At 32.3% G+C, this 26,819-nt stretch overlaps 5 protein-coding genes and 1 long non-coding RNA gene across 8 annotated transcripts; 3 read left to right on the forward strand and 3 right to left on the reverse strand.

Annotated features, from left to right (window-relative positions):
* The first annotated feature begins 6,437 nt into the window (after positions 1-6,437).
* LOC114393279 lies at positions 6,438-8,560 on the forward strand. The gene is made up of 2 exons (XR_003662522.1): positions 6,438-6,696; positions 6,800-8,560. It is a non-coding gene; the product is annotated as an uncharacterized LOC114393279 (long non-coding RNA).
* Positions 8,561-9,502: 942 nt separating this feature from the next.
* On the reverse strand, positions 9,503-11,590 carry LOC114391845. Of its 3 annotated transcripts, none has more exons than XM_028352835.1 (3): positions 11,392-11,590; positions 10,490-10,988; positions 9,503-9,915 (listed from the first exon to the last, which is right to left on the reverse strand). In XM_028352835.1, exons 2-3 carry the CDS (start codon positions 10,932-10,934, stop codon positions 9,518-9,520), a joined length of 843 nt encoding a protein of 280 aa, XP_028208636.1. In that variant the 5' UTR covers positions 10,935-10,988; positions 11,392-11,590; the 3' UTR covers positions 9,503-9,517. The 3 variants fall into 3 exon arrangements, with proteins under 3 accessions (XP_028208636.1, XP_028208637.1, XP_028208638.1); XM_028352836.1 differs by lacking the exon at positions 11,392-11,590 and adding an exon at positions 11,146-11,276; XM_028352837.1 differs by having other exon boundaries at positions 9,739-9,896; positions 11,392-11,557.
* A 347-nt stretch (positions 11,591-11,937) lies between these two features.
* Positions 11,938-15,555, forward strand: LOC114391846 (2Fe-2S ferredoxin-like). Its single transcript, XM_028352838.1, has 7 exons — positions 11,938-12,059; positions 12,162-12,229; positions 13,206-13,321; positions 14,140-14,246; positions 14,716-14,765; positions 14,886-14,968; positions 15,065-15,555. Exons 1-7 carry the CDS (start codon positions 12,002-12,004, stop codon positions 15,177-15,179), a joined length of 597 nt encoding a protein of 198 aa, XP_028208639.1. The 5' UTR covers positions 11,938-12,001; the 3' UTR covers positions 15,180-15,555.
* Positions 15,556-16,451: 896 nt separating this feature from the next.
* Positions 16,452-17,259, reverse strand: LOC114393997. Its single transcript, XM_028355532.1, has 2 exons — positions 17,064-17,259; positions 16,452-16,928 (listed from the first exon to the last, which is right to left on the reverse strand). Exons 1-2 carry the CDS (start codon positions 17,177-17,179, stop codon positions 16,799-16,801), a joined length of 246 nt encoding a protein of 81 aa, XP_028211333.1. The 5' UTR covers positions 17,180-17,259; the 3' UTR covers positions 16,452-16,798.
* Positions 17,260-17,569: 310 nt separating this feature from the next.
* LOC114393996 (peroxiredoxin Q, chloroplastic-like) lies at positions 17,570-19,920 on the forward strand. Its single transcript, XM_028355531.1, has 4 exons — positions 17,570-17,897; positions 18,039-18,176; positions 19,264-19,353; positions 19,439-19,920. The coding sequence occupies exons 1-4, from the start codon at positions 17,703-17,705 to the stop codon at positions 19,655-19,657; spliced, it is 642 nt and encodes a 213-aa protein (XP_028211332.1). The 5' UTR covers positions 17,570-17,702; the 3' UTR covers positions 19,658-19,920.
* On the reverse strand, positions 19,890-25,135 carry LOC114393995 (probable flavin-containing monooxygenase 1). The gene is made up of 5 exons (XM_028355530.1): positions 24,617-25,135; positions 23,542-23,782; positions 21,290-21,468; positions 20,839-21,188; positions 19,890-20,523 (listed from the first exon to the last, which is right to left on the reverse strand). Exons 1-5 carry the CDS (start codon positions 25,055-25,057, stop codon positions 20,181-20,183), a joined length of 1,554 nt encoding a protein of 517 aa, XP_028211331.1. The 5' UTR covers positions 25,058-25,135; the 3' UTR covers positions 19,890-20,180.
* Between the last annotated feature and the right edge of the window lie 1,684 nt (positions 25,136-26,819).

Below are 26,819 nucleotides of genomic sequence, written 5' to 3' on the forward strand. Positions count from 1 at the left end.
TAAAATTAATTTTCATCAAAAAATTTGATTGATTAATTATTTTTAATGCATTTAAAAAGATCAAATTCAGTATTACTTGAACTAATGAATTATTAATATAAATAATATATATAATATAATAAGAAGAAAGATAAAAAAAGATATATCAAATGAGTGTTGTAAATATGATACTAATCGACGATTATATTATTTTGGGATGAATATCAATGGTAGGAAGATAAAAAAGAAAAGAAACATAGAAAAAAAAGTAATGGATATGATAAATGATGCGTGATATGAAAGAAAGAAAAAAAATGCAATGAAAAAAAAGTGAGCGTATATTCATAATAACTTTTTTTATAATACATGTTTATATATATATATATATATATATATATATATATAATTATTTTTTGTTTACCTTTTTTCTTTTCTATAAAATATTGTATTTAATCAGTTTTTTAATAATACTTTATTTACTTTCTTATACAAAAGATTATTAATAAAAACCAGTAAACTCATGCAAGAAAGTGTTCAATTTTTTTTATTTTCATGATATTGGTGAAAAATATCTATCAATTTTACATATAATTAATCTTTATTAGAGAACTAGAATAATCACTTTTTTTAATCACGTTTTTTTTGTCACAACGTTCGAATTCAAGATTTTATTTAAGAGTATCGGACTCAATATCACTTTTCATGTAAATTATTAATTAGTTAAGGAAAGCATATAATGAGTTGTGGCCGGTAACATTATTCTAAATTTAATTATGATGAAATTTGATTCCGTCAACACGTCTTATTATTTTCTTGATTCTCAATAATGAATTTATTTGCCATGACTCAAAAATTTGTTGAATGATCTTGACTCGTTATTAGGGACTGAGATTTTTTGGTTTGATCATGTTGGATCTTGTCCAATAGTTCGTTAAAAGGAAACTTTACCAGTCTCATAAACAGCGCTTCGTGAACCGATACTATCATTGCCTAAAATGAAAAAAATCTGTTGCAATGAAAACATATACTACATTAATCATTGATAAAAAAAAAGTGCTACATTAATTAACAGGTGGATTCAGCAGGAAGGCATAAAGCCGTAAGTCCTATCCTTCTCGATCACTCGACAAGACGCCAACATATGATATAGCATAATAATAATATAGTACATTCTTTTGCAATTTGGCCTTTTACAGCTAAAATAGAGTTCTTTGCATGTAACCTTGTGGATCAACTTCAATATTTGGATTAAGTAGTGATGATATTGAGTTTGAATATTTAAGTATATATACAATCAACTAATATGTTAAATATTTGGAATGCCACCCTACAAGAGAAGTAAAGGACTTTATAATCATGATTAATTAATTTGTGATAGACCAGACAAACATTGGAATTAAGAGTGCTGATTAATTACCAAGAATCTAGATCGTTGAAATGAATATTTTTATGTGTGGCTGCGGAGTAAAAGAATGAATTTACAAGACACATCAATATCATTTTGATGTATGCATGGGCTTGGAGTAAAAGGATGAGGTTATAAGCCTTTTAAAAAATGTATTGTGAGCTTTTATGTAATCATAGGACCTGAAGTAACCTTTCATCTTCAAATTCTTTTCTCTCTAAAACAACAACCCGTCTAACTCTTAAACAACTCATATATATATATATATATATATATATATATATATGAGAGAGAGAGAGAGAGAGACTACAAATCCTAGCTGTAGGGTACACTGGATTACCATTGTGTGGAAAAGACAGAAGCTAGAGAGGCATAATCAGCGGGCTTTAAAGGAAAATAAAACGAGAGGAAAATGATTTGTTCCTTTCATCTAACGACATTATATACTGACCACCTCAGAAAAAATCTAACATGATCTCATTCTAAAACGTTGTAGGCACTAAATTCCATAAGGCGTTCAAACCAATAGACAATTCCATGTGCAGCCTGAGATTCAAGTACATTTTCACCATCCAAAATCACGATATATATACATATAATGTTCTTTTATCTTTTGAAGTTATCATGTAGGAATTGAAGTGGGAAGATCGTGAAAATTAAAGGAGAAACGGTAGGACAAACTATAAGGAAGACAAGAAGAAAGCTGCCAAGAGAACATGTGTATTGTGGATCACGGGACCATACTGACCTGAATGTTGACGAGAATATTGCCGACCATGCATGCATAGTAACATTCTATCATAATATATATATTATCATAAATTTAAAATATAATTTATCGATAATGCTAATTATAATATAATTTATATATTTAAATGAATTTTTTTCACCCCTTTTACAGAATCATGACTATGTTGTGTACATTGTCTCTATTGTATTTTCGTGAAAAAAGATATATTTAGAAGAAGAAAAAAATTAAAACAACTCGGGTAGGTTCCAATAGCATTTTGGTTGGGGTTAAAACAATGTCCAATACTAAGGCGTAAAAGTATGGGCCTCCCAAGTTTATAGCCCTTAACATTTCAGGCCAATTAATCTACATACTCCCATTTCAACGTCACCACTCACCACCACGTACTCTAATTTTTCTCTCTCTATATATACACAGACACTACTACACTAGCACAAGCTATAGTACAGAAGGGTTACAGCATAATAACATAAGATGATGGGTCACGTTGAAAGTGGAGCTACATTTTTTGTTGCACTTACACTCGCACTCCACCTTGTCTCAGCAGCAAACACCTCTTCTTCCTTGACGTTGGCGCTGTTAGAGTCGTGAGGGTTCGGAGGAACGGCGCGGGAGACTTCACGACGGTGACGGACGCCGTTAACAGCATTCCGTCAGGGAACAAGCGGCGAGTGGTGGTGTGGATCGGAATGGGCGAGTACCGCGAGAATGTCACCGTAGACAGGTCGAAGCCTTTCGTCACGTTTTATGGAGAAAGGAATGGGACCGACAACGACAACGACAGAGACATCATGCCCATCATAACGTACGATGCCACGGCGTTGCGGTATGGGACAGTGGACAGCGCCACCGTCGCTGTCGACGCCGACTACTTCGTGGCTGTCAATCTGGCATCGTATGTTAAATATAGAAAATATATTAAATAATATGAAAAAAATTAAATATTAGAAAATATATTAAATAAAATAACATAGGAAAATTTTAAATGAAACCATTTAAAAAATATAAAAATATAATAAATAAAAAATATTAAAAAATGTATAAAAATATATACAAAATATTAAATAAATGTAAAAAAATATTTATTAAATAATTAAATTAAAATTTACAATTTTTTAAAAACAATATATATGAAAAAAAAGTGGAAGTCATAATTTATGACTTCTAAAAAAAACAAAAAAACCATTTTAAAGTGGTAAAAAAAAAGTCTTATCGTTAATAAATTTAAAAAATCAATTGGTCTTTGTAAAAATAAAAATCAAAAGATGACTGCCAAAAGTTATATTCCCTTTGTGATCCATGTCAATCATCATTATTTGTAACCGTTTATCCAACTCGTAACTACTTAACAAGAGATTTAACAAAAAAAATGCATTACTGTAATACTGTGAAAGAGAGGTTCTGACGGGTCCAAGTCCAACATTGGAGGAGTCATCTTCATTCTGAATAACCTTTCATTTGATTTTGCCGGGGTAATGCAATGTTCTTTCTTCTCTCTTTCTTATACACATTAATTACAAGAAACACCAATACAAGTAAAATGTGAAATACAATAGTAAATAGCAATGTATACATTATTTTTTTAAAAAAAGAAGCAATGTATACATTATACTTTCAATAGGGTTGTTCAATTTGGGATGATTTGGATAACATAAATTTAATTTCCAAATAAAAAAGCAATGAAACGGTTGAAAAGGGATTACCAACTTATCATTGACAACAGAAATTAATGTAGCATTTACGGGCACAAAAATCTATATAGGATGTTTTATTAACTTTGAGAAAGATGTTCAAATGTTCATTTATATTTTATAGTAATTAAGAAGAATGTCATTTCAGTAAGTCAAGAATGAGAGTACTTATCTTATAATTGCACTGTGCCCAATCTTGCCTATCGCCTTAAAAAGGTTGCTGCAACTTATATCTTGGTCAGTGAAGCAAATTGCCTTATTCTTGTTCTTTACCTGATCTTGATTGATTTGTTTGTAGTTAAAAAGTTGTCTTCTGTACTTTGAAAGGAATGCAATACGACGAGTTTATTAATTGTTTAAACATTCTCACTAACATAATCATTGAAAGGAATGCATTCTTTAATAACATATCAGAGTTGTCTTCGGTACTTTAACATGTCAGTAATCCTATTCCAACCCCAATTTCTCTGTTAAAGCATTCGAGTTTCTGGCTAACCACAATATTTTACTGCTTAATTGCTATGTTAGTATCCAAGTCCCTGATATTAAGGAGACACCATCTGTTTTTTATGTAAATGTAAGAGACTAAGAAATCGATGTTTTTACGATGCAATTGTGCTTTTGTCTTTCATTTTACTTTGATTGATCGCATGGTATTATTAAATTTTCATTTGGAGTTTTGATAGAGAGCTATAATGTAGTTACCTTTATTAACATTTGGGGTTTCTGAAACAATTGTTTCTTGTGAACTAAGTGTCTGTAGTTAAAACAAGTCCTCCTTGATCTAAAATTTAAAGGGACATGATTTCTCCGCAATGTCTCAAACTAACTTATCGAATTTGTCTTATAAGGCAAGTCAGTTAGGAATACGAAGCTCTTTTACTGTCTTGAATTGCCTTTTTTTTTTTTTTTTTTTTAAGTTAGTTATTGTGGTTATGTTTCCAGCCACTGGAACAAATCTTATCAAGCAGACTCAATGCTGCTAGCTTTATACGTGCCATCTATGTCAATTTTGGACCAACGGGTTCCTATGAGCTCAACTACGTAAGTAGTTTTTGCATTTGAAGTTCAACTACGAAAGTAGTTTTTGCATTTTCTCCATTTTCATCTGCCTAGTCTTTTTAGGTACACGAATGAAAAGCCTTGGTTGCTATGGACAATTTGATCAGTTCTCACAAGATTTTACCCCCTGTTAAGGCTTTTACAAATTCTTTTGCAGGTGAATTATTGAAAGCTGGAATAATATCTAACCCCGACAACAATGAAGTGATTTGGCGGATCACAACCAACTTGTCAAGCATAGTGTCCACTCTACCTGCAAACTGTAAAGCAATAGGTTAGAAATATTAAATGTGAAATTGTGAATTTAGGCTATCAAATTTGACTGGAATGTGAAATTGTGAATTTAGGCTGCACGCATGGAGCTGGTTCCCATTCCCAAGGGTCCATGAACTTCGGAGACTACATCAGAGCTGCTTCTGATGAACAGATTTATGTGTTTGTGGTGCGTAGCTAAGATTTGACTCTTTCCTTTCTATTTTCATTTGTTGTGTCTGTGTGTATAATATTTTTTAATGTGTTTGGTAAAGAGGTAAATGTCAAGTAAACTTTTAGTAATTTGTAAAGAAACTAACAACAGGTGTAAATAATATGCTTTAATCTTAAATTTGTTCAGGTTGGCCAGATTGACACTCAGAGTCAGTCATACATTGATGATTTTGTGAAAGGTATGACTTTATAATTATTTTACACCTTTGTCTCTTCCAACTTAGTCTCTAAAATTTACATATGCTTTTGGCTCTGTAGAACAACTTCAAAGTATTTTACACGATCTAATGTTTACTTTAATACATTTTCTTTGCAGTTTCTGATTATGATCTAGTTGCGAGTCAATGCTTGAGTAGGGTGATCTCAGCTATGGAGACAAAATGGGGCATTTCTTAATTCATATCATCCTGATTTTATTCCAAATGTAGTCCCTTGCATTTTTTTTGTGATGCTGGATAGTGTTTACTCTCTATTATCGTTTTTTGTTCAAAACTTCCATTTTAATTGGTCTGTAAGTAAAACTAGTTAATTATTAGTTCTGGAAATGCACGTTTGACACGTGCTCCATTATGTAGTGATTTAGGAGACTAATGTGAATTGGTGTCTAGAGACTAGCATCTACATTTTCCATATATGTTTAAAGTTCAAAATTATTCAAACAACGCGATTGAATAAATGCGTATATGTGAATAAGTTTGTGTTTGTGTGTTTAAATGGCTTGGACGAGATTTCGAACCATTACAATAATATCCTCATAGAACAGAGTATATTGTGCATTTGCCTACTTTTTGTTAATTTCTCACAAAGGGTTTTAATTATTTGTTACTCAGTGTTTTATGCTAAAATACCATTTATGTTTAATTTCTAGGATAACCATTTCGGAAGAGAATTTGTCTTCCTTGAAGTTCTAAGTTTTCAGATATAATACGCATAAAAATTTAAGTTAATAAACGACAAGAAAAGAAAAAAAGAAAATGAAAAGAGTAAAATAAAATAAATTATCAGTACATATACATCTTTATTGAAAACCTCGTCTCACAATTTGAAGTTTTGAAGGGCTGGGGTATCTTTCTAAATCTGAAGTGTAGTTCCGTTTTTCACGTTAAATCTCTTGATACACCGTACAGATTTGCATAAATAACTTTTAGAATCAGAATTAACTCTTTGACTTCTTCAGGCTCTGCGATGCATTCTAGATAGCCCTCTTAATAAAGCTGGCATGGTAGGGGCAATATATGTTAAAATTGATCAAGGAGGAATGTTTGAAGTCAAGCCTCATGTTCAATTACCTCAAACATGCAGTCGATTCTGTGGTGTCATAAGTAAAAATTTTTACAATATTCTTTCCTCTATTCCCAACTATTATGTTGTAGTTTGTGCAACTTCTTTATGCTTAATGAAACTTATTCTTGTGTTGTACCTTAGTGGACTTGCTTCAAAAATCTTTGGTGCGGGCCAAACATACGAATGAAGTTCTTCTTCATGTTGTTGAGGAACCTATAACGCATCATTTGCCTGTCAACTCTTACACAGTAGTTGGGTTATACTGTTTTAAACTCTTAAATATTTTTGGTATTATTTTTATTTTATCCTGTTGTGGGTTTTGAATCAATCATGGGATGCAGGTCTCTCCTCTACTTCAGAAAAGTCGGTTGACATAGAGGAATATGTCTCACTTTGGAGCAATGATTTGAGTCTTGTCTTTGTGGTATATTTTAATTTTACAACATGAGTTGATGTGGTATGTTGGTTTCAAACAGTACCCAGACAGCTTCTCATGTGTTTTCAGGTAGGCAAAATGGTCTATGGGAAAGTAAAAGGGGACTATATGCATGATTATATTTCAGGTTTAATTGCTGAAAAAATTCTTTTTATTTTTGAATGTTAGAAACTAGTTTACTTTATTGTATTTTGTTTGAATATGCTGCTTGGAATAGAAATGAAAGAGAATTTTGGGATTTCATTTCAACGTTTATTCCAGTGTCAGTGAACAAAGATGGAGATGTATACTTGAGCTTGAATAATAGCTAATATAAATTTCAAGAAAGAGTCTAGGGTGGAACAAAGAGTGAAACATATACTGCTTATACTACTCTGTATTATGTAGTTTGAGTTTAATTTTTTCATGAGGATGTGGACGTATGGCCCTATATGAATATCAAGTTGAAGGAATAGCAAAATTGTGTCTCTTATTTACTTTCTTCCTTTTTATGGCCATACATTTTTTATTTATTTAAATTCTTAAAAAATGATATTTATTTGTATTTTCTGTTTTGTTTGACAAAAGAGGGGTTGTAGGATATTCTTCAAATAGTACAATGTCTTGTCGACACTTACGACTCCTGCCTCTTGTAATATATATATATATATATATAAAACAAGATTCTGGTAGAAGGGAATTGAGTGAATTACCATGGACCTTATTTGGTCTATGTTTTTACTTCATTTCAGGCCTAATTGAATTGGGAGAGGTTCGATTCAGTTGAATGAGGCGTTCAAATATTTCGTTAGTAGGGAAATGATTGCAGTGCATTTATCTGTAGCTGGGATTTGCCCAAGCATAAGTTGCATAAGTGCAGTATAGAAACTGGGTGAAGGTTGATAATGATTCTTGTAATTATTTTTGGGTGGTTATGTGAATTGGTATTTACAAACTGGGATATATGACTACCAATTTTGGTTCTGGTATCTTGGAGGATTCATTCTATATTTTATCTTTTCCTCACTGGTTTCTTCACAAGTGTCGGTCTTCTGTGACTGGTTACAGATGAAATACTATAGCTCATCCCTCTATTGAGAATACTAGACGTCTTTTTTATGTGAGCGGTTCTCTCATATATGGTATTTTGAAGAAATCACGGTTAGAGGACCATCTCTCTCGCTATTTGGGCACGAGAAGCAAGAATTATGAAAATTTAGAATCTGGTATATCAATTTGTGGGATTCAGCTGTATGCCGGTTTTCTTTGTGCAGATATCATACTCCTGTTGGAGTGTATCTAACTTTCTCCTATTTGTGTATTTGTTTTTTCATTTCACCTTTAGAGATATTCATGTAATTACATGTGGTGGGGCTGGGCTGGTGAGATGTTTTGGGATTACTGCATTGAAGCAGTAACAGAAACTCATTGTAATTAATTTTATTTTGCATTCATATATAATTTTTTATTTTACTTTTTTACTAGCATATCCAAGACTTATCATATCCTTAATTTCCAAAAAATGTCGTATTCTCATATCCGCACTCGTTTCAGATTACCTATCTAGGCTTTATAGAATGGAATTTAAGGTGGGGAAGAACTTAACATAATGTGATAAATCTTAATTAGAATCGTTTTCTTTTCGATGTTATTAACATGTTAATCCTTGAGTGGGTTGATCAATTTTGTGTTTTGTAATTCTCTAGTCTGCGTGATTTGTTTTTGGAAAAAGTTTTATATGAGCAACAAAAGGAAGGTACGGTAAAAACACAAATGACAGATTATAAGGATAAATAATGTTATATAAGTAATTTTACATTAAAAAAATGAGTGTATTTAACAAATAAGAGAATGTAAATAGTACATACTAAAATATTATTATATGATTATAAGGATAAAATTTGCTCTTTTCCTACTATAAGAATTGTTATGGGGGCGTCATCATGATCTCATGAGCATTGAGAACCGTAAGCCCATTAAAAGTAAAAGAAAAGCAAGAAAAACAATGTTTGTTCATTCATGGCCGAAAAACAAGGACACGATTCTTCAACATCATCAATAAATATATAAATTACGAATATAAAAATATTTAAAGATCAGATATTGTTAGCAATCACATTCATGTTGTCTCCCATCCATCATGTGCGCATATGATGAGAAAAGAGAATAACGGATGCTTTATTTTCAGGACATCAAGAGTACTTCAATTATTGCATACTAAATAATAAATAGGCATATGGTCTGAATGGAACTGGGACAGCTCAAAACGGGATTTGATTCAAGATTATGTTACAAAAGCACATGATGTTCATATGTTATTTTTATATTTTATTTTCCTTTTGAAAGAAGAAAAGAAATAGCTTCTGCTGTATGAAAATGTGTATACGAAAGTCTTCAGCATCTCATAATGAGGCCACATTAGAGGTGCATGAACAAAGCCTAAATCACGAGAATGATGGTTGAGAATCATACAATTGAAAATCAATTACTTCAAACCCAAAAATGAAACACACATTTTCGCATCCCTTAGTGGAAAATGGTACATTAAATGTCAAAAATTTTCTATTTGAATATGTTGGCAAAGTACATGTATTAGGAGAACATTGGATGAAAAGTACATAGATGTTTAACAACTGTTCTACAAGCAAATAAGGCATCAGAAATCTTTCTAAATGGGGTATTCTATCATTGTTCACGCAAGAAATCATAACAATGAAGATAGAAGCAAAGGAAACCTTCCTTACACTTGAAACCAGCACTATGATTGCACCTCTATAAAGATCAGACCAATTAGTTATTCTTCCACAGTTCCTGTGTTTCCAGCTGCAATTCCACCAAGAGTCTGAAAGTTAGTTAAAAAGGAAAGGGTTACTAATACCACATTGTGCATCATTTTTCACACATGTTTTGCAAAAAGAAAAATGGATAGAATGCCTTTGAATTAATGTGTGCCTTTTCTTGTCTTACCGTTCTTGTGTAGGAATGGTATATTCAAAATGGTGTAAAATTATTATTATTATTATTATTGGAAAAAGGTGAAAAGAACAAACAACAAAGACAAATATTCTTCCTCTCTTTTTCTCCCCCTATACCATGGTAAAGTGCTAATTCATTTATAATAAGTATGATAATGGTGAAAGCAAACAAAAATAATTTGGGTCAATTAAGATGCTAAATTAACATAAAACACAACAACAAGTTAGGGTGATCCAAATATTTCAAGCTCACAAAACCACACCTATACCTTTCTAAAATTATTTTCAAAAAAATTGCATTTCAAAAAGCTTTCTTGGCTAAATCTATATTATTGATGATGGTGAGACACTGGAACATTGAAATGCTAATTCAGCCTAATTGGAATTCATTTGCAAGAGACAGAGTACACAAAATGATATAAAGTAACATAATTAACTTACTGGAGCTGTCATCATGGTTCTCTATGCAATTCAAGAGGTATTTAAAGGTCTCAATTTCACATGGAATGGTGAGTCCACCACTCTGATCAAACCCAAATTCCTCTGCAGCTTTTTCCAGCAAAACCTTGAACAAAGGGTGGCTAAGGTAGGTTGTGGGAATGATAAACCTCCGAAGCTCAGGCCCAACATAGACGGCTAAGTACCCTTTGGGAACATCATGTGGTGGTTGAGGGCTGTAGCAACCATCCTCATCAGAGTCACAATACACAATATTTGTTAGCCTTTTGTTAATCATTGGTGATATGCCCCCATGATGACGAGTCACATCAGAATGATTGTTGGAATCTTTTGAGCCCAGAGTTACAGTTTGCCACTTCTGAAATATTTCCTTCAATCTCACAATCTGCTTAATTCCATGCAATTTGGAACCTCCAGCATCTTCCATTGATAAACTCAGCAAATCCAACACCCAAACTATGCAGTCCCTTCAGATGTTACACTAATTGAGAGAAATACATGAATCAGCAAGTCAAGTTTTAAATTCTTCAAAAGATGTCATGTTTTTTTCTTTATTATCTGGCTGCATAGAAGTATTTAAAATAAGAAAAGAAACAATAAAAAGATAGATTGAGATTTAACTATTTAAGATCAATCACCTATAAGCAGAAGGAAAACATTCATTGATAATCTCAAGCACATCCAATTGTGAAGGTATAGATTTTATTCATGTTCAATGAGCTTCTTATAGTTAAATGCATGCTTTCCTAATAAATATGTTCTTAATGGAAAATGAAGTTTAGCAATTGCCTAATAATTGAAGGCAGCAGTAATAATTGATGGAGAAGATCACTGAAGTGGCATTCGAAACATAAATAAAAGAAAATGAATGCAGAGATTGATACCTGATAGAGAAGAGAAGAGGTCATTAGCTGGAGATAAGAAATGATATGTGTGTTAGTTTTACAGAACCAAATTTGAAACTAATGTCTATAGTTAATAGTTAGTTGGGGCAAAAAACTATATCTATGGTTGGAAAAACTAAATCAGTAGTTGTGTTGGCAATTGGTGTTGTTGGGTTGTATATTTCTTTTTCTTTCCTTCTGTTCCCTTACGCGCCACTCGGGGTATCTGCTTTTTCAGTTTCCTTTGGCAAAACAAACAAATACGGCGCGTTAGATATGTGGATACACAAAAGCTACCATGGGGAAGCATACACTGGAATATCTATCTAAAAAGAAAAAAGAAAATTGATTGGTCTACACCATTTGGTGGGAGATTTGAGATTTTAACAAGTTTTGCAAAATTTTATAGTTGGGCTTTTGGGCTTCCAGTAATTGGGCTCGCCTTCACAAGTGCTGCCTTGTTAGGCTTCTCCTGCTAGAACTAATTTCTCAATTTGCAATTGCAATTTTTTTTTCTGGTGTGAAGATATCTTTTTTTTATATATATAATATATCAATTTGTTTATTTTTCCTCTGCAATTTTAGGGTTTCTTAAACCCCTAAAATCACTATGCAAAATTCCAAAGTAGCTAGAGTCGGAGCTTCGATCGTTAAACACCTCTGCACAAGTACTTCTACTTATTAATATTCTCTACCTCCCATAGTTCATAGCATGAATTATATTGAACATATTCAACTATTTTTTTTTCTTTTTCTTCTTTATTTGACAGGGAATTGTACATCCTTGTGTGGAGTAGGATATATTCGAAGCGCAAGATATCATTACAAGCAACCTCTGGTTAGTCTTTTTTTTCTTTCTTTCTTTCCTGCAATTGTATTCAATTTCTGTCAAGTTTGAAAATCTGGACCAGCTACATTTGTTTAGAATCGTTCTATTAAACTATTTATTGCTATTTCCACATTATATTGCTTTTTACGATCTCAATAGATAGAAATAAATATGTTTACTTGATGGATGGTTAGCATGGGAGACACTAGTCTGATTTCTAGCTTTGTTTGAAAGAGAATCTGGATGTAATCTGTATTTTTGTTTACTTTTTTATTATCTTATGAAAAAGTGAGTGTTCGTGTTTTTGAAGTGTGATGCGACCTGCTATTTGATGAAATAACTGTTAAATATGGATGCCTTTGTGTCAGAGTTTTAAGATTGGAGATATTGGATGAATTGGAAATAACCGTATGATAACGACATTAACCTTTTCCATCATTTTAAGGGACTCTCCACTCTATAGCTAAAATAGCCAACAAGTTTGTGGTTAGCAGAGGATTGGGAAAAATGGACCCCAACTTGTGCAGTGTTTTTCTCTATTTCTGATTCTGGCTATTCTAAAGATGTAGATAAATTTAACATTGTATTATGGTTTTTGCGTGCGAGCTTATTGGTTTCCTATATTGATCTTAATAGGTAATTCTAGAAGGGATTTGGTTGTCTCTGAATTCTCGGACAGACCAAAATTAGCATTTAGTAAACCCAAACCCAGAAATCTGGAAGTCTTTCTATCAATTTAGTTACTAGTTTGGAGTGAGGAGAGATTATATTACCGAGGGTTTTATAATAATTAACATTCTAAGTATTTGTCAAATTGGCAACTATGTGGGCAAATGTTTGTGCAATCCAAAAATTTTAGAAATTCTGTGTACATTTGGTTTAGGAATACTGGAGAAATGGTTTTATTACATTTTTACTTTCTTATGGCATTGATTTATGCTTATCTCTGTTTTAATTTGTAATTATTTTGTTTTTTCTTAAATAGTTTCAACATCATTCATTTACTAAGTTATACAAGGGAGCCATGATAGAAAAGCATAATTTCCTTTCAACAATGACTACTAACAACACTACCAAGGAAAGGAGTGAACAAGAACAAGCGTAAGTTCTTTTTATTTGAGATCACAGATTTTTTGGAGTATGTGATCCTTTTATAAATATGTCATTGCATTCAAAACTTGCTATTGATTGTGTTTGTGTTATAATTTTGGATGCAGGAATGTTGATTATATATATAGATCACTTCTCCATTGTTTTGTTAAGGTTATGGGCTCTTAAAAAAAACATAGAGTAGTGTAAAATAACCATGCAAAATTTGGTAATTTTGTTAGTGTTGATGTTATATTTTGACAGACTACATGTGTACACTCTGAAGACTAACTGCTGATTTCTTGTTTCTTGCTAAGCACGATTTGGTCATTGAACAAGGACTCTCCAATTTATAAAATGGCCTTTTTTTATTGTCTAATTTTTACCTAGATAAGTGGTTGTTGAGAGTACAATCTATAAGTTCAGTAGCTATATAGCTACTTTATCATACAGCATATGCAATATTTTGATCTCCCGAAACGGAAGACTTAAGAACTGACATTATATACTTGAGCTTATTGGAAAAATTTACTTCTATATATTTTTCTTCTAATGATTAAATTTTTTAAGACATTTTCAAAATGTAGAGAATGTTAATGTCTTGTGAATTATTGAGGTTTAGCACTCTTCTCTAACTAAGAGATTTCATGTTGTCTACCATGGCGGTATGATATAATATCCGAGCAGGAGTTAGGCTGCTGCTTGATTCTGGACATTAACCAAAATTTACTAGATGTCAATAGTGCATCATGTGAGTTTATTAAAATAAAAAAAAAAGAGAGAGCACAGTTGTCATTCTGCTCCTTACTTTTTGAGGCAACATTATGCAGGATATCTGTAACTTTTATTGATAAGGACGGTGAGGAGAAGCTTATCAAAGTCCCTGTTGGAATGTCTATGTTAGAAGCTGCTCATGAAAACGACATAGAACTAGAAGGCAAGAGCTTTGATTTTAGAATTCTATTATTTTGCCTCAAGATTTTGGTCTTCTGAATACTGCTCTGTTTTTTTTTTCTTTTAAATGTTTGACATAGCACGTTGGTTATATTTGATCCATCTAGTCACCCCACTTATTGGGATAATCTTTTTTTATTTTTGCTGTTAGTTTTGCTAGAATCACTTTTCATTGTGTTGGGTGTTGCATTTGCTTAGGAAAAAGCTCCCCTAAAATGAGTCTGTTTTTAATGGATTTTGACTCCACTTTTAAATCAAAATAAGGCTGAATACACTTTTAATTGCTTACTTTAGAGACAAGTTCACTTGAGAAGAAAATTTTCCCCTTCTTTGCTTATGATGGATATGCTTTCTCGTGTGCCACATAATATTTCAATTTGCTCATAGCATTTTCATTATTGATTCAACTTGTCATTTCGCCTTAGCTGATTTCTTACTTGATGTTATTGCAGGAGCATGTGAAGGATCGATTGCGTGTTCAACTTGCCATGTTATAGTCATGGTACATCGCTAGTGATCTGATCTATGTAGTGAAATGTTGCTTGAAATTAACTTTATTGAATTTTTTTTTGAAATACCATTTTCCATTTACAAGAGGGTCGAATTACTGAACTTTGTGCAGGACGTAGAACAATACAACAAATTGGAAGATCCAACTGATGAGGAAAATGACATGTTGGATCTAGCTTTTGGGCTCACTGAAACGTGAGTTTCCTATCTATGAACTTGGGATTTGAAATTTTCGTTTTCCGTTTTTGTCCCCCTCAAATTCAACCTTGACTAAATTTTGGAACTATGCAGATCACGTCTGGGTTGCCAAGTGATTGCAAAACCTGAACTTGATGGAATTCGTTTAGCTATTCCTGCTGCCACTCGGAACTTCGCTGTTGATGGTTATGTGCCGAAACCCCACTGACTCGTTTTTTTGGGTTCAATGCAAAGAGTGCCGCTTTCAGTTTTGTACCTTCACCGATTTAGATAAATTAGCATTTATTGATCGTAGGCATTATCTTTGTCTACAGAGCACCTCTATATATCAATTTAGAGAGAGATCATGGTGTAATTTTTGACGGGCTACAGTTTGCATGCCAATAAATTACTTGTACTGTATTATTTTTTTTGTACCAATAACGTGAACAAGCACGTCCAAAAAATCTAAATATATGAAAGGCAGAATGGAGGACAAGAATATTTGGGCCTTCTAGGACTCGAGAGTATAGATCCGAATCAAACCGACAGTAATTTTCCTGTGTTTGACTGTTTGTTAAGTTGCTACCCGATTTCGATATTTATGTTTTACATTTGTCTATCACGATCAGATTTTAATTTCAAGTAATTTCCAACATGAAAACTCGAGTAAATTATCGGGAAATATTAATTGTATAGTTGCTCGTGTTCTGGTAAATATTGCCTTGTGTATCCTTTCATTTTCCTTATTATAAGAGTTGTTTGAGATTCCTGGAAAAGATGCCTAAAAGGAGAAATGCAGGACTGAGGAAACTCTCAAGAACATTGAACTTGAAAAGTAGAAAATAAAAGGGTATTTTCGCTGGTTTGTTTTACCTTTTTTTTTTCTTCCAATTTTTTTAAAAATAAAAGTGACGTGAAAACATGATATTTTTATAATTGAGTGAAAATATGATATGTCGACTAAAAATGGAAATGGAAAAAAATAGGAAAATAAGTGGATACAATGAAAATGGTACAACAGCCATGTACACATCTGAATAACCAATTAATTATAAGATTTAAATATATTTTTTATCCTTGTAATTTAGCATTTTTTTTTCATTTTCATTTCTGTTAAAAAATTCATTTTAGTTCTTATAAAATATGTTTATTTTATTTTTCCTGTTTAAAAAACTTTAGATAGAACTTTGAACCATAAAAAAATATCTTAGAACAGTGAAAAAAAATATCTAAATTATTTTAAAGACAAAAAATAAAATAAATATATTTTATAATGACTAAAACGGAAAAAAAAAATTGTTGGGACGAAAATGAAAAAAACAATATGGACAAAAAAATATTTAACCCTTTAAGTATAATCCAACTTGACAATTAGAACTTATAAGTAGAGGAGGGGGTCTTAGAAGCAAGAAACAGTTTGAACTTACATTGCTTGAGATACTGAACTGATTTTCTAAACCAGCGCAAGTTATCAATCAAAATTCAAAACCCTCTCAACTCAACACAAAATATCAGAAACTATCCATTTTAATGAATCAAATTCATCATCCTTGACCAGGAATGCCTGAGAACAAGATGATCATAATTCACATATGAAGTAATAGCAAACTGAGTTAAATGAAGTTAAAAACCATAACACCGAGCAGAAATTAACAAGCCGTTGTGTACATAAGTAATTGAATCTGTGACCATCAAACTCATTCCAAAATCCGTATGAAGCACAATAACGGAGCCTCTAAGAATTTCACAAAATTGATAGTAGTATTGTACTTTTACATTTGATCTATGAAGGTGAATTCCAACCAAATGAATACCTGTAATGAGAATCATTGAATTATGTTAGTTTCAGCTGAGCTTCTTGAGAATCTTGGAAGCCCAACGCTTAACTCGTCCCCTGAGCGAGTAACCGAAAATCGCGCCAGCAACAAAACAAATTGCACAAAGCTTTGAGCATGTCAAGTAGGACACCGCTTGTCTGCAGAAAAATTACAATTACAATTACAGTTAATTATGTCAAGTTAAGAATCAAAACCCTAATATAAAAGAACATGTGAAGTGATATAAGGTAAGGTTAGGAGCGAAGCAGAAAGAAAGAGAGGGAGAGAGATGCCTGGGAGGTCTGGTAGCCAAAAGAAGGGAGGAATCAGGAGGCGGCGGTGCTGCTCGCACACGATCCAAGATCGACGGCTTCAGTTCGCCGGAAACCGTACTGACAGCACCAGCCATCGACACAAAATGCAATAGGCGCTCAAACAAAACGCACGCTTTAGTATCGCCGTCATAAACGTGTAGCCCAGTTATTTTCTTTTTTATGTCCAGACAGGTTTTATAATTTTTTAAATAATATTAATATTAGAAATAAAAGAAATGATAAAAAAAATTAAGAAAAAATGTTATTCAGTGCAAAATATTTACAAAATCATCTAAAGGTATCGAGAACAAACCTAAGAGATATGAAAAGGGAATACTCTTTGTCAATAATATGTTAAAAAAATTGACAACAGTAAAAAATGGTTTATTCATAGATATTAAAAAAAAATCACAGATAGCTTTTTTTTTTGTAGACTGATGGCGCGGAAGGAAGGATAAAGAGTTAAAAAGAGAGAGAGGTTGGGGTCAGAATTTGTCCACGCCACACCAGAAAGCCAATCCTCTCTATCTCTGATTCACCAGCCATTAGAGATTTCCCTTATCTCTCTCCATCCTAACTTGAAGCACGAGAATCATCTTCCCATTTCGTTTCTCACCAATGGCATCCCTCACTGTCCCAAACCATTGTGTTCCCACCTTGCTTCGCACTCACTCTCCCAACCACCCATCTTCCCAAAACCTCCCATTTCCTTCCACACCATCAAATTCTCAATTTTTCGGCCTCAAGTTATCTCATTCTTCCGTTTCATCGATCCCTTCATCTTCTTCACTCAAAGGCACCATTTTCGCCAAGGTACATTTTGCTTTTCATCCACTTTCTGTGCCTCTTTTAGCATGTATCTTCCTAACTTCTTAGTTCTTACAACCCATCAGCTTTCTCTTCCTTTGTGTGTGTATATATATATATATATATAATATATATATTCCTTGACAGGTGAATAAAGGTTCAAAGCCACCGAATTTTACGCTGAAAGATCAGAATGGGAAGAATGTGAGCCTCTCCAACTTCAAAGGAAAACCAGTAATTGTGTATTTCTACCCTGCTGATGAGACCCCTGGCTGTACCAAACAGGTAAATACACCACAATGTCTTCTAATGTATTTCTGAGTGGAGATGCCAATTTTTTAAGTTTTGCAGTTCTAAACATTTTCCAAATTTATAACTCAACAGAGGATGTATGGTGTACTATTTATGTTGCATAATTGCATATGAACAAAAGGCAATTGTATTGTTTAATGACATGTTTCAGACTTGATATGCTAAGATTTATTTGAGCTTTATTACTCGGTTTGGTCCTATAGTTACACAAACTTTGTCTTTTAGTCCCTCCACATATCATTTTTAATCCCTTTTAGTCCTTGTTAGACTAAAAGGAGATTTTTTAAGTATAGGAACTAAAAGACAAAGTTCGTGTAACTATAGGAACTACATGAATTAAAACTTTATATGATATAGGAAGGCATTTTTGTTCTTTTGAAAAGGAAGGGAAGAGAAGGGTTTTAGTTTTGTTCACCAGCAGTCTTCAGAAGTGAAATATTCGAGCTGAATCTCCATAGATTCTCACAAGTTGAACTCCAATGTTTTACTTGCAAGAACTCCAATGCTTAAGTAGTGTATGCATGACACAAATCGAGGGTAAAAGTTAGAGAGTACCTCAAATCTTACTAGGTTTATTTATACTATTCTTGATTTAATTATCTTAGTGTTTCTAATGTGAGATGGTGCGGAAAAACCACCCTTAGACAAATCTTACCAGAATCGCTACCTCTAATGTGAGATGGTGCGGAAAATGCACCCTTGGACAAATCTTACCAAAATGCATCCCTATTATTGAGGTTCATCTACTGCTAGAAGGTTCTTGATATAGGCCTTTTGAGGCTTGGTTATTGGGTTTTAGTTACAGCGCATTAGCTTAGTTAGTCAGATTGGGCCCAAAACCTCTATGGAGTGGTCCAGAACAGGTTGTTTATGAAACATGAAGGATTATGGTATAACTCCAACAGGGTAAAGGCATACAATTGAATTACACTGTCCTGGTGACGGTAGAATACATGCAAGAACAAACAATAAATGATTGCTATTGTACCATCGATATAGTCATGGGGCCTATTTTACTATCTATTAATTAATTAATTAATTAATTAATTTTTTATTGCAGGCTTGCGCTTTCAGGGATTCATACGAGAAGTTCAAGAAAGCAGGAGCAGTGGTTGTTGGGATAAGTGGTGATGATGCTGCCTCTCACAAGGTAAAAATCAACGATTTCACTGTTTCTTTCTTCTTTTTAAATTAATCATATTAGTCTTATGCTGAATGCATTTCATGGAATGTAGGCATTTGCCAGCAAGTACAGGCTTCCATTTACTTTGTTGAGTGATGAGGGTAACAAGGTGAGGAAAGAATGGGGAGTGCCAGGTGATTTCTTTGGATCATTGCCTGGAAGAGAGACTTATGTTCTTGACAAAAATGGGGTGGTTCAGCTCGTCTACAACAATCAGTTCCAACCAGAAAAGCATATCGATGAGACCCTCAAAATACTTCAGAGTCTTTGAGGATTCTGATTCTTTTGTTTGCTATCTCAGCTGGCTTGATTCAGAGTCAGACAAGTATGTAACTATGAATTGTAAGTTTGTAATCACTGTAATTATGTAGCTGATTTTGGAGCCTTTGATCACATTCACATGGGGGTGATGATGCCTCTCCAGATGGAAATAATGCCTTCATTTGCCACAAATACAGTCAGATTATATATGTATCTTTTGCACATCGTAAGTTTAGCTTCAATTGACAAAGTAACCATCCATTATAATTTCTATATCATTTGAACTTGCTATTTGAAACAAGGTTCAGCAATACATATGACGTTGCTGTAACCTTCAAGGAATTAACTACATTTATGGAACATGACTCTTGAGCATCTAAACTTAAGCCCACCATTTTCATATAAAACTTATCCCTAAATTTTTCATTCCTCATTTTTAACTACTGAGACAATTCTTTCTTAGACAACAGTTATTTTTCCTTATTATTCTACTACTATTTGTGTAGTCACTAAGAGAATGGTTGTAAGCATATTCAATCTTCTTTGGCATATTCTTCAATATTATAGGGTCCAAATACTTCAGATATCCAGTCCTTCTTCCTCCAGGAACTCCACCCCAAATCTTTACAAATTTCATCACTATGGTTGATGCTATAAGTTGAAATGCAGTGCCTCTTATAGAACCTAGTTGACCTTTTCATCACTTCTATCTCCTTAAGTGTTTGTGAAAGCATGGTCTCAATACTTGGGAGCTTGAATTTTTCATCTACCAGTCCAGAAAGCCACATGGAGCGTAGCTCTGACGAGTGGAGATTTGAGACACTCTCAACAAAACCCACAAAGGCCATGTTTGGAATCAATGGATGGATAGTTCCCCTGTCATGATTTGCTTGAATCAGCTGTTAGATCTCACATATGACAAGTGATAACAATGCATTCTCTAACATAACTTTTTTAACACACTCTATTATTAGTTAAAGTTTATTAGAAACTACTCGAGTTAAAGTTTATTAGAAACTACAAAATCACGAGTGTAACTCATTAAATAAGAAGTAAAATCCATAAAATTTTGTAATTTTAATTAATTTTAGTTTATAAAAAATAAAAAAAGTGTGTTAAGAAGAGTTTATTATTTCTCCTCACATAGTTTTGTATGGAAGTAAGCATAATGAATTGAACACTCATTCTTACCTGTATAAAGGCATAACACCAGAAGGGTACTCCAACAGGCTACAAAAAGGCTCAGGTAAAATGGTTTTGAGCTTTTTCTTTCCATCAAAACCAGTTGCAAGAACCACTACATCAGCATTCAGCTTAGTGTTGTCTTCCAATTCAATCCCCCCATTCCAGAACCACCACTTTGATGCCTTCTTAAAGACAATTTTGCCTTTTTCAGCCTCAGAGAAGAAATTTTCTGGCATGATGGCCATTTGACAAGATGCATAATCTTCCACAAAGGGGTGTTCTGGTTTTAACCCATACTTGTCCAATGGAAGTTTCCATAAAAGGTAGGACTCAATAAACTTTGAAATTCCACGCCTCTGTAATAGCTCATTGCATAACATTACAACAAAGCATTAGCAATGCTTGAAACAACAACCATAACATTTATTTAGGACCCTGTGTATTAATGGAAATTTACCAGTGGGGAACACATGAGGCATAGAAGGGTTCTGAGTAAGCCCTGGTTTGGTCTTTCGTGGATAAACTGAGAAGATCTTGTTGAAAAGAACAAGAAAAATGGCAATCCCCAAATCCAGTAATGGGGAACTGTCCAATGCAAAGTCCTTACAACCATGGTGCAAGGTTGTCCTTCAGGTCCTTCAGAATCAGAACACGACACCAACAACGTTGTTATGCATGTTGAAATTTTAGAAACAGTAAAAAGAAGAGATGTGATTGTACAACGCTGCAATATACAAATAGTAAAAATAGAGTGCTTATATACTTAGTTATATTTAGACTTCTCAAATTTTAAATACCTGGTTGACATTTTTGTTTTGCTTTTATTTCTCTTTTCCTAACAAATCATATCACTTATTTTATATGAATATATATATATATATATATATATATATATATTTCTTTTTTTTTTCTTTCTCTTTCAAGATGTCGGATAATATATATGAGTGTTGATATATATTTATTCATAAAAATAATGTAATTCTTTGTCTCCTAATCTTCATTTAGGACTTAGGCCCTGCAGGTTATCCATAAGGATATAAATCTTATTTTTTTTTTTTGAGATTCTCTTAATTAATGTTATTATAAGAAAGAAATATATAGAATTAAAATTAATGAATACTGCACAAAATAATAATAAGTGATATTTTAATTATGTTTATGTCTTTTTCTTTTGTAACAGGATGAAAAAAGACGAGACAATCAAATTCAAATAAATAAGTGAAAAAAGGGAAAAAGAAGTTTCTTGTTACTTATGGGGAAAAATAATAGAGAATCTCCAATTTTTTTTATCACTTATTCTAGTTGGTCGATGGCATGAGGTGTTGAAATTTCAGTGGACTTTTCATATGGTATAAGACCGTTACACGTGGCTTTCATGTCTGTGGGTGAAGGTTGGAATCCGTCGTTGAAAGGCATTCCCAACATTTATGAAACTATGAAAGTCAAAACTGATGTGTGGAATTCTATTTTATATGACTTATATGACCTATAAATTCGTGCCATATCAGCTTTATTATTATTATATTAAATATTAAATAAAATGAAAAGAACAGTGGGCAAGTCAAAACACCTTTTGATACATAAAATAAAAAGAACAGTAGTGTGCAATCAAACCATCCAAGTAGCAACTTGGAAAATAAAGCGCCAACTTAGTATTAGCATTCAATAAGAATTAATTAGACACCAACCAAAAAATCTAATGGAAAATTAATGTCGTCTCGCCGTTGGTGCCTATGTGGCTATATAAGCACAAGAACTGAAAATGACATTTTGATAGAAAATAAATTAAAAGAGAACGGAAAACAACAAGCAATAGTCCGAATATGAAAATGAGCTTCCAGAAAAGAAAAGAAAAAATGTCTGTTTTCCACAGCACACAAATAAAAGGCAACATGTTCAATTGGGGCCATTGAATTGAACGCAGCCTTTATGACAAAACAGGAAATAAGTTAGAAGAAATGCACAAGAAAATCGAGTTATACACATGCACAAAAATAACGAGAGATGTTACCTTGTACAGTAATTTATTTATACAACAAATTAAACAATTAAGTGAAAGAAACATGAGATGTTATAAATGATGCAATGGAAAAAAATGAACATAAAATATATTATTGTATAAAATGTTATATGAGCTGTTATATATGAATAATATAACTCTAAAATAATTGCTTTCACATTGATTCATCACCAATGTGTTTATATATATATATATATATATATATATATATATATATATATATATATATATATATATATATATATATATATATATTCTTTTAAAAAAGAACCGTATATATAATATATAATAAACTACCAGTACGTGGTCAAAGAAAAAGTAATTTTGAAATAATAATATTATTTGGCTTGGGACATTTTTATTATTACAAATATTTCTTAACCGATCATAATTTGAGGGGGAACAAAAATTTAAACAATAAATAAGTAATTCACCTCCTAAAAAAAAAGTAATTCATAAAAGATAATAGTTTTTCATTTTATACTTCACAGATTGTCTCACAAGAATATTCATACCATTTAATATTTTACCTACATTCAACCAATCATTAATTTGTGCAGCTTTTACAAAATGTTTTTCCAAGCAGTATTTTTAATTTTTTTCAAAATTAAAACACCAACTATTTGAATTAACTTTGTTATAATGGTAAACGAATTACATGGGAGTGGATTATTATTATATATTATTACCTTGGTTTGCTTCAGCACACTCCATGGCCAAATCAAGACCTGACTTTTTGAAACCGACGACCACAACCTTTTTCCCTTTGAGAAGTTGAGTAGCAGCTTCCTGGTCAAGTTTACAGTAATCCAGCGTATGCATCACCTTTCCCTTGAATACCTCTGCCCCTTTCTTCTGTGGAAACGTTGGAATCCTTGCTATGTCCCCATATTTTCCAACGCATACCACAACCAACTCGAACCCATACCACTGAAAGAAATAAATGACAATATTGGATTACGGAAATTAATAATCATCAGCTAGCTAGTGCACCACTACTGATCATGCACTCAAAATGAACGTACGTAAGTAAGTTCATATATATTATATTTGGAATTAAAACCTTTATTAGTTCTATCTGACTGCTAGGTTATAAAATATTTACTTATTAGTTATTTTTTGAACAAAAAATTATTTCTGCCCCCACAAATATATATAATATCAATATATCTGTAATCAATAATTATTTATTGTTCATATGAAAAAAAAATTATATACTTATATTTATCATGTTAAAACTAACAGTTGGCATGTATCAAAATTTAGTGAATTGTGTTAAAAATAAAGTTATTTCTAAAGATATTTTTTATGCATGTTGATTGATTTAAGTATATAATAGGGAAATTTGTAATCAATAAATTAAATATTTGATATGATGGGGGCAAGGTAGTAAATTCTCAAATTATATTCATCTCAGCTTATCAATATCATATAAGGGGCCGGGCTAAAGAAAAAGTCATTGATAGCTCATCAGCTTCAAACAATCAATAAATAAAAAACATTATATATCTTTCTTATTAAATGAAAAATATCATATAAAACTTTATTTAAAAAGAATATTATAAAACTAATTTTGCAATGAAGAAAGGACCCAAAACAGGTGAGAAGAAATTCTCACAATTTCTCATCATTTTTAATTAAAAACAACTAATCAGAGTAACTTAGAAGTTTGTCGGAATATGTTTTTAAAAATTTCTGAAACCCTAGGTATATATATTATAGACACCAAAGAGTTTTGAAGGTAGTTAGTTGAGTTATGAAGACCTGAATGGTGTCTAAGTGATTGGTCTGCACAGCAACTTCCCACATAGGCAGACCAGGAAGTAGGCTTCCAAAGCCAGTGACTTCCCGGTTGCCGGTGTAGCGGATTTCCACCACCTTGGAGTTGAACCTTATGTTCTTGAGCACATCAAAGTGCTCAGCATAAGAGTGCAAGTAATTAAGTATCTCCAAATAGGTAGGAAAATCAGGATTGTCTCTTTGAGGCCAAGGGAAATCAGTGAATTCATAATCACGACGATGAGACTGAAGCTTGGTTGAGTTATAGGAGCAATGACTCCAAACTCCACCAATGGAATCCGAGGCCTCAAAAACAATAGGGTTATGGTGTGATAGCTGTTTCGCAGCTGCTATGCCGCTTACTCCAGCTCCTATGATGCCGATTTTTGAAACCAATATGGGATGGTTTTTGGCACGGTTTGCCATATTTTGGTGTTGAGAAAATGAGAGAAGGTTGAAGGTGTTTGATTAATATGTAACGAGTGTGTGCTGTATATGATGATTGATGAGTGTGTGCATTCGAAGTGAGAGGCTTAGACCAGTATATATAGATGCCTCGAGCTGCAGCAGTCGTCAATTGTGACATCATAAGGCCTAGACTTTTACATAAAAATGCATGCATGGTTGACACACTGAAAAAAAAAATAGGGCAAAAAAGAAAGAAAAATGTAAATGTAATAATTAAGGGGTATGTTGTAAATATTTGAATATTTAAAAAAAGTTGTATTCTCAAATTGGTGGTTTTTTTTATCCGTTGAATATTCGTAATATATCATTATTCATACAAAAAAAAAAACATCCTTGAAAGTGTACGCTAAAAGAAATGTAAAAGAGGAGAAATTGGGGTTAAAAGAAAGACAAGATGAATGTGAAAAATAGAGTGTGAATAGAGATTACGTGTTCATATAATAAAATAAAATAATATTATTTTTTCTCTATTTCTTTCTATTATATCAATCATCTTATTTTAATCTCTTTCATCTTTCTATTTCATTTGAAATATTAGATCATTACAAGAAAACAATTGTATTCCTAAACCGGCCTCCTTTTATTTTTATAATAAAAAGGGTGTAAATATAGAATGAAAAATCAGTACTCCGGAGTCTGGAACAATTTTATCCATTTTTAATTAATTAAATGCCTTGCTATTTCTATCTTACTATTTTAATAGGTCTTAATTTCTGAATAAAATTCATTTTGTTGAACAAGTAGTAACAAGTACGCAATGGAGCCTATGTGCCATGGAAAATGTTTGGAAGATTAAGAGAATTCTGAGGTGATGTACTGATCCTTCTCAAAACTGAATTCAGCTAATAATGAAGACGCACCAATAAGGAGGTGATACTGAAAACTTACAAAGATATATCTGAATCAGTGTATATCTACCATATCCAGGATATAAAGTATAATATATATATATATATATATATATATATATATATATATATATATATATGGAAACACTATTTATAACACTGGTATACGAGTAAGTCGCGATTATGTTATTTGAGCATATATAATCATGATGTAATTCTAATAGAAAGTGAAACGTACCCCTCTAAGTTAAATATTCTTGAACATAAGAAGTACAAATTATCATAACGTGATACTGAATCAAATTGCAAGATGCTAGTGGATCAAATTCATGATTATGAGGAAGATATTTTTTTTAGTGTGGAATAATTCTTAATCAAATTAGAGAGATTATGAGATTATTTTCTTTCTTTTCATATTTAATATGGTAGAAGACAAGTTAATTTGATAGCACGTTCCTTAACTAGAAATTTTATGTTGTTCGATGTTGAGTATACTCATAATCTGATTCCTTATTGTATATCAATGGAAAAAATCTATTTCTGTTGCTGAAAAAAAAAATGGTACCGTAAGGTGCAATTTTTAAGTGATGTATTGGAACTCATGTTAGTATCTCAACCCTAAAAGGGATCTATGTAATTGAAACCATTCTTCAACTATGTTACATTTATTAGGCCTATTGATTCAGAAATTTAACTTGAAGGAAGCTGTTGATTTCAAAAGTTAAAGCATTAATTTTATGAGGAACATAGATCATACGAAGATATCAATTCAGAATCAGAATGTGAACAATAAGACTATGACTCCCTTGCATTAATGAATATATAAATTAAAAAAAAAAGTCCGGAGTCCGGACACGAATAAAGTTGGTAAA

Source organism: Glycine soja, chromosome 17 (assembly GCF_004193775.1).
Source record: "Glycine soja cultivar W05 chromosome 17, ASM419377v2, whole genome shotgun sequence".
In the NCBI taxonomy this organism is placed as follows: domain Eukaryota; kingdom Viridiplantae; phylum Streptophyta; class Magnoliopsida; order Fabales; family Fabaceae; genus Glycine; species Glycine soja.

Bases quoted from the DNA above. Each gene is read 5' to 3' on its own strand.
- LOC114391845 (XM_028352835.1), bottom strand. From the start codon at position 10,934: ATGGAAGATGCTGGAGGTTCCAAATTGCATGGAATTAAGCAGATTGTG. The intron at 9,916-10,489 runs GTAAGTTAATTA...ACTAACTTTCAG, and splicing joins GAACCATGATGACAGCTCCA to ACTCTTGGTGGAATTGCAGC.
- LOC114391846 (XM_028352838.1), top strand. From the start codon at position 12,002: ATGCAAAATTCCAAAGTAGCTAGAGTCGGAGCTTCGATCGTTAAACAC. The intron at 12,060-12,161 runs GTACTTCTACTT...TTTATTTGACAG, and splicing joins CGTTAAACACCTCTGCACAA to GGAATTGTACATCCTTGTGT. The intron at 14,247-14,715 runs GCAAGAGCTTTG...ATGTTATTGCAG, and splicing joins AAACGACATAGAACTAGAAG to GAGCATGTGAAGGATCGATT.
- LOC114393997 (XM_028355532.1), bottom strand. From the start codon at position 17,179: ATGGCTGGTGCTGTCAGTACGGTTTCCGGCGAACTGAAGCCGTCGATC. The intron at 16,929-17,063 runs GCATCTCTCTCC...ATTTTTCTGCAG, and splicing joins TTGGCTACCAGACCTCCCAG to ACAAGCGGTGTCCTACTTGA.
- LOC114393996 (XM_028355531.1), top strand. From the start codon at position 17,703: ATGGCATCCCTCACTGTCCCAAACCATTGTGTTCCCACCTTGCTTCGC. The intron at 18,177-19,263 runs GTAAATACACCA...TTTTTATTGCAG, and splicing joins CCCCTGGCTGTACCAAACAG to GCTTGCGCTTTCAGGGATTC. The intron at 19,354-19,438 runs GTAAAAATCAAC...CATGGAATGTAG, and splicing joins ATGATGCTGCCTCTCACAAG to GCATTTGCCAGCAAGTACAG.
- LOC114393995 (XM_028355530.1), bottom strand. From the start codon at position 25,057: ATGGCAAACCGTGCCAAAAACCATCCCATATTGGTTTCAAAAATCGGC. The intron at 21,189-21,289 runs GTAAATTTCCAT...GAGCTATTACAG, and splicing joins GCCTCATGTGTTCCCCACTG to AGGCGTGGAATTTCAAAGTT. The intron at 20,524-20,838 runs GTAAGAATGAGT...AAATCATGACAG, and splicing joins GGTGTTATGCCTTTATACAG to GGGAACTATCCATCCATTGA.